The sequence below is a fragment of the Aulonocara stuartgranti genome (assembly GCF_965226115.1).
Source record: "Aulonocara stuartgranti genome assembly, chromosome: 9".
In the NCBI taxonomy this organism is placed as follows: Eukaryota; Metazoa; Chordata; class Actinopteri; order Cichliformes; family Cichlidae; genus Aulonocara; species Aulonocara stuartgranti.
This window is the reverse complement of record NC_138960.1, coordinates 36,279,734-36,286,666: the sequence shown is the minus strand read 5'-3', so window position 1 is coordinate 36,286,666 and position 6,933 is coordinate 36,279,734. Positions and strand designations below refer to the sequence as shown.

Genomic DNA, 6,933 nt, shown 5'->3' with positions numbered 1-6,933 from the left:
AACAACAATCAGCGAAGACTAGTAAGAACAACTAGTAAGTACTAGTAACAAGTGAAAACCAGCGATGACTAGTAACAACAAGTAACAACAACCAGCGACAACTAGTAAGAACTACTAGTAAAAACCAGCAACGACTAGTAACAACTGTTACGGATTCAAATATTGGGGATGGATACAAGAGGAAAAACCACAATAACAACACTGGTCCGGCCGGGTTGAGTCAAACAATGATTTTAATGATCACACGCGTGGGAGATGGACACCGTACGCAGACAGCATCAGATCTCAATATGGTGGAGCATTGATCAAACTCTTATAGCCTCTAGTGGCCCCTACCTTATCATAAAAGCCTAAACATTCACATGCTTTCTCTCACACGGCGCCTAAGCTACGACCTTGGCTCCCTGTTTATCTGCTCCTGCTGAGATGGGGCAGAAAACTCCAGCATGTTCTGTTCTCTTCTAATCAGACAAATAAGGCGATGACTTTCTGCAAACAGTATTTCTTATAACTCAGCAGTATAATGCATCATAAAACAATACCATTCATTCACAATAAATCAGCAGTCTAATGTAATGCAAATCAGTTTAACAAATGCAATAGTTATCACCTTCTAATTCAGGAGAATGATGCAAACTAAAACTACATAATAATTCACAATCTTTAATTAGGGGTCTAACATGGCATAAAATAATATTATAATCCCACACAACAACCAGTGATGACTAGTGACAACTAGTAGCCAATGTTCCCTCTAATTTTTCATGTGTGAGCGAATATGCAAACTCCCTGAGCGGTCCCTTGGACCACTGTGAGCAACAAGCAGACGTGTGCACTGTGGTCACACCAGAATCGAATCCATTACAAATTACAGCATTTACATTTATGTTAGACTACTTTTAATTAACTGCTTTAGCCCACTTACAATGAAAATTAAAAAAAAAAAAACTTTCTTTTTTTTGTATAAAGCTCTGACTTGTATTATGAGTCTGTGGTCTGGGAGAGAGTCCTGTAACTCTCTGTCTGCAAAATACAGATATACAGGGAGTGCAGAATTATTAGGCAAATGAGTATTTTGTCCACATCATCCTCTTCATGCATGTTGTCTTACTCCAAGCTGTATAGGCTCGAAAGCCTACTACCAATTAAGCATATTAGGTGATGTGCATCGCTGTAATGAGAAGGGGTGTGGTCTAATGACATCAACACCTTATATCAGGTGTGCATAATTATTAGGCAACGTCCTTTCCTTTGGCAAAATGGGTCAAAAGAAGGACTTGACCGGCTCAGAAAAGTCAAAAATAGTGAGATATCTTGCAGAGGGATGCAGCAGTCTCAAAATTGCAAAGCTTCTGAAGCGTGATCATCGAACAATCAAGCGTTTCATTCAAAATAGTCAACAGGGTCGCAAGAAGCGTGTGGAAAAACCAAGGCGCAAAATAACTGCCCATGAACTGAGAAAAGTCAAGCGTGCAGCTGCCAAGATGCCACTTGCCACCAGTTTGGCCATATTTCAGAGCTGCAACATCACTGGAGTGCCCAAAAGCACAAGGTGTGCAATACTCAGAGATATGGCCAAGGTAAGAAAGGCTGAAAGACGACCACCACTGAACAAGACACACAAGCTGAAACGTCAAGACTGGGCCAAGAAATATCTCAAGACTGGTTTTTCTAAGGTTTTATGGACTGATGAAATGAGAGTGAGTCTTGATGGGCCAGATGGATGGGCCCGTGGCTGGATTGGTAAAGGGCAGAGAGCTCCAGCCCGACGCCAGCAAGGTGGAGGTGGAGTACTGGTTTGGGCTGGTATCATCAAAGATGAGCTTGTGGGGCCTTTTCGGGTTGAGGATGGAGTCAAGCTCAACTCCCAGTCCTACTGCCAGTTTCTGGAAGACACCTTCTTCAAGCAGTGGTACAGGAAGAAGTCTGCATCCTTCAAGAAAAACATGATTTTCATGCAGGACAATGCTCCATCACACGCGTCCAAGTACTCCACAGCGTGGCTGCAAGAAAGGGTATAAAAGAAGAAAAACTAATGACATGGCCTCCTTGTTCACCTGATCTGAACCCCATTGAGAACCTGTGGTCCATCATCAAATGTGAGATTTACAAGGAGGGAAAACAGTACACCTCTCTGAACAGTGTCTGGGAGGCTGTGGTTGCTGCTGCACGCAATGTTGATGGTGAACAGATCAAAACACTGACAGGATCCATGGATGGCAGGCTTTTGAGTGTCCTTGCAAAGAAAGGTGGCTATATTGGTGGCTGATTTGTTTTTGTTTTGTTTTTGAATGTCAGAAATGTATATTTGTGAATGTGGAGATGTTATATTGGTGTCACTGGTAAAAATAAATAATTGAAATGGGTATATATTTGTTTTTTGTTAAGTTGCCTAATAATTATGCACAGTAATAGTCACCTGCACACACAGATATCCCCCTAAAATAGCTAAAACTAAAAACAAACTAAAAACTACTTCCAAAAACATTCAGCTTTGATATTAATGAGTTTTTTGGGTTCATTGAGAACATGGTTGTTGTTCAATAATAAAATTATTCCTCAAAAATACAACTTGCCTAATAATTCTGCACTCCCTGTATAATGACCAATGTTAGGCAATTAATTTTATAGTTACTTCTTCCAAAAAGTAACTGAGTTATGCAAACAACAGTTTTTTGCAGCTGTTTACCTAAAAATCACTATAACAGGGCTCTAAACACAAGCTGCTGCTGTTTCAACCTCTCTGGATCACCAGGACACAGCTCATCTTCTCTCAGTGAGCCAGTCTATGGATACCCCCACCTGCAAGAGAGAAAGAAGAGCAGAGGAGATAAATGAGTGTTTCCAGAGACTCTTCATCAGCTGTCAGTCAGTCCCACCAAGCTCTTGGTGGTGCTGTCACTTGGTGTTCGCTTCAGATACCTTCTGTTTTCATAGTATAATCTTCATGTGCTCAATCCGAAGCACACTCTCTGTGTACTCATTTTATTTATAGCCGAAGTACTCACTCACTGTGTCTCTACTGTTTCGCTTGCTTAGTTTAGCTCGTAGCCAACTCGCTAGCAGCATGGCCTATTCACCTGTCCCTTCACCTGTCCTCCTCCACGAGGAGGTGGAACAGCTGTAATTTTTAAAAAGACATTTTTATGCCAGATGATCTCTTCAAGCTGTTAGAATTCTTTTGAGATGATCATGATAAAAATTGCAAGTGATCAGTCCATGGACAGTATCTTAATTTATCATCCACCTGGGTCTGCTGCATCTTTTCTGGCAGACTTGCAAGAAATTTTTTAACTTCCACTAATAAACTGGGAAAGGTTATCATTGTTAGAGACTTCAACATTCATGCAGAAGACTCATCAAATAGTAGAGTTGGATGTCTCGATACCGGTCTTGGTCTCGTCTCGAGACCACTTTTACGTGGTCTTGGTCTCGTCTTGGTCTCGCTGTTTTGGTCTTGCGTTCTCAAATCGACATAGTGTTCGGGAGATTTGGAGTCAACCATCAGCGGAGCGGGGGGGGTGGCTTACTGGGCTTAAGCCCGGGTCATTTTTTCAGAAGCATGGGGTCTTTTGGAGTGTAATTTGTTAGTTAGATGCCTGACTGACAACTGTATAAAACAAAAACAACACACGAAGCACAGAGCGCACCGTTGTAAATTCCCCCTAATTGTGGTATGATCCGAGCTCAGGCACTGGGCGACTGAGCACAGCACCCATGTGAGCGAGGGGGGAGAAGCTGCTGCCTGCGAGTTTGCTGCAGACAGAGGAGAGCTTAAGTTTGACCAGGTACCAAAGCAAATCATTCGTACTGAACTAATAATGTAAATATGACGGTGTATCACAAAAGATTGATATCAAACTGATCACTTGGTTGCGTTACTTGCTCTTCGAGTGAATCAACAAATGGATAAATAAAAAGCCGAACAGCAATGCTGATTTTTTAGAGAGTCTTAGCTTACATTTCATATTTTCAGTTGTTACCCTCCACTGCTAAACAAACTCTCTAAATCGGTTTCAGTCATGTACTGATGTACACAACAATGGACATAAGGAGCTTCTTTCAAAGAAAAAACTCAGATGTTATTTTATATATTATGCTTTGGATGTTGTTTAGTATATCTATGCAAAACAAGAGGAGTTTCAATACACAGCAGTATATTCACAGTTGAAACCAGATATTTACATACACTTTAGGGAAAACATTTTTTTACTGTACAACATCAGTTTAGAGTAAACTTGTTTTGTTTTGGATAAATAAATATTGAAATATCTTTTGAATTAGTTAAATGTCAGAATAAAGAGAGACAGAGATGTCTAAGTTTTGTCACTTTCATCAAATTTAGGAGTACATATACACTAAGTTTGTTAATTAATATGAAAACTCCAGACAATTCCATTCTGAGCTGAAGAAGCTTCTGATAGGTTAGTAGAGTCCATGTGAGTAAACTGGTGGCACAGCTGTGGATGCATATAAGGCAAAACACAGAGGCTGTTTCTTTGACATGGGAAAATCAAGAGATGTCAACCAAAACACCAGGAAAATAACTGTGGACCTCCATAAGTGTGGCTCAATTTTGAATACAATTTGGTGCCATTTGCAATTAAGAAATACAGACAGTTTCTCTCTTTACTGTTAAAGTTAACAAATATGTTTTTTATATTTATCAATCTAAAAGAATAAACATTTAGTCTGATTTGATGTTACAATTAAAAAAGTGTTTGTGTTTTTATCTGAAGAGTACATAAATATGTGGTTTCAACTGTATATTTGATGATGTTGGTGTTTGGCTTGATTGTCAGCACAAAGAGGGAGAGAGAGGAAGAGAGAGGGAGAGAGAGAATGAGGACAGAACAGAGATGAACAAGAGCAGGTGAGACACACATGTTAGTCAAATGGTTGTTTGCCAAAACTCATCAGAACATGTATCTAGTACCTAGTGTTTCTTTTTAGATACCATTTGTTACTTTTCAAATTCTATATTTATTAAGTTATGCAGCTTGTTTGCACAACAAGGCTAAATAATTATATAAACTTTTCTCAATCTAAATATTGTACTTTGGTAGAATTAAAAAAATAAGTGTAGTGCAGGTCTATGATGATTTTTAGTGCTACTATCTTTTAGTTCTGATTCTGGTTCTGTCTTGGTTACTGTTGTAGTCCTGTTTTAATTCCGGATCAGTTCTGGGTCTGGTTGAATTCGGGTTTAGTCCCTGTGTCTTGATACAGGCCCGACTTTGTTCTGCCTTGCTGCTTAATTAAAAAACTAGTTTAAGGTGTCCTGCATATGTATATAGAATAGCATCTGGCTGCAGTTTAAAGATTTTTTTTGTCTCGGTCTTGGTCTCGTCTCGACTCGGTCTTGGTCTCGTCTCAACTTGGTCTTGGTCTTGTCTTGGTCTCGATACCCTCTGGTCTTGGTCTTGTCTTGGTCTCGGATTAGGCGGTCTTGACTACAAGTCTATCAAATAGTACCACTAAGAGGTTCCTGAGCATCATGGACTCTTAATTTTGTTCAGCATGTATCAGGCCCTCCTCACACTGCTGGGCACACTCTGGACTTGGTCTTCACTTATGGCATTTCCCTTGACCACTTGAATTTAAATGATGTTGTTTTTAGCAACCATAAGTCAGTCTCTTTTAATGTGTCTCTTCCCCAAGATTTTATTAGGTGCAGGCGCTTTATTGATGGCTCTGTTATTTCTAAATTTTCTTCCCTTTTTGATCCTAAGACTTCTTTTGACGATGTTGAGCACCATACTAACTCTTTTAATGAACACTGTCTTGCTATTCTCAATCAGGTTGCTCCTTTTAAAACTAGGCATTGCTCTATTAGTTCCCTGGTTAAATAATCAGTCTCGTGGTCTTCGACGCTCCTGACGAAAAGCAGAGCATCTCTGGAAGTCCACCGGCCTGGTTGTCTATCGTGGGCACTTCATAGATCTTCTTCACTTATATAACGAATCCATGAAATAGGCTAGATCCTCTTATTTCAATAATCTTATAAATCATCATAAGAATAACCCAAGAATTCTGTTTGATGAGATGAGATGATGAGATAGCCTTTATTTGTCAGTTGCAAGTCTTTTGCCCACAACCGAGATGACAGACCTTGCTGACCGTACATACAATACAAACATCACATTGGGGAGACAGGTCAGGCTAGGTAGTGAGGAAAAAAGCATCGAAATGTGCAACACAAAAGGATAATACAGGAATGCACAGATATCAACACACCATAACACAATAAACACAGACAAGCAACATGGGAAAGAGTTCCAGTGTGTACATCTGATCTGGGACCGCTGCAATCTTCGACTGTGCCTCCAGCTGACCCGATGTCTACATCAGAGGGGAGGTAACCGTTGGAGGTGGCCTTGGATAGGGAGGGTGATGCATCAGTGAGTGCTTATCAGTATCAGTATATGTATGTGTGTGGATGTCCATAGTTCAGCTGAGACAGTGTCCTTCGCCCTGCCAGGCTAAGTAAACAGTCTTCCAGCCAAGCCAGGTGGCCTTGCATGGAATGGGAAGGAACAGACTCAACACAGTCATCATCAGGGAGTTTTTGTTCAGCTCCAGCCTTGAGCCCACAGCTGGCACTGAAGGGGTAGCCGCATTATTATGGTAACTTTTCTTTTGCAAACAACTCATGAGAATTTCAAGCTGTTTTTAACACTCCGACACTGGTCTCTCAATCTCCCGTTAATAGCTGCGATTTTCTCCGTGATGTTATTAGCCGTCGATTCTGTGGTCTTGTCAGAGGTGTGGACTCGAGTCACATGACTTGGACTCGAGTCAGACTCGAGTCATTAATTTTATGACTTTAGACTTGACTTGAAAAAATGTTCTAAGACTTGTGACTTGACTTGGACTTTTACACCAATGACTTGGGACTTGAATTGGACTTGAACCGGTTTACTTGAAAAGACT

At 40.5% G+C, this 6,933-nt stretch overlaps 1 protein-coding gene across 2 annotated transcripts in view; it reads right to left on the bottom strand.

Annotated features, from left to right (window-relative positions):
- Nucleotides 1-215: 215 nt before the first annotated feature.
- The window catches only part of LOC309714365 (NLR family CARD domain-containing protein 3-like), a 51,567-nt gene continuing 44,849 nt past the window's right edge, over nucleotides 216-6,933 (bottom strand). Inside the window, exons 10-11 of one of the 2 annotated variants that reach the window (XR_014278913.1) lie at nucleotides 390-2,802; nucleotides 216-350 (exon numbers count right to left, since the gene is read on the bottom strand). Coding sequence is in view for 1 of the 2 variants with exons in the window: in XM_082546765.1 (XP_082402891.1) it covers nucleotides 2,787-2,802 (16 nt within the window). In the remaining variant the exon portion in view is untranslated. Of the gene's footprint in view, nucleotides 2,803-6,933 lie in introns of both variants that reach the window. The other variant, XM_082546765.1, reaches the window with a different exon arrangement.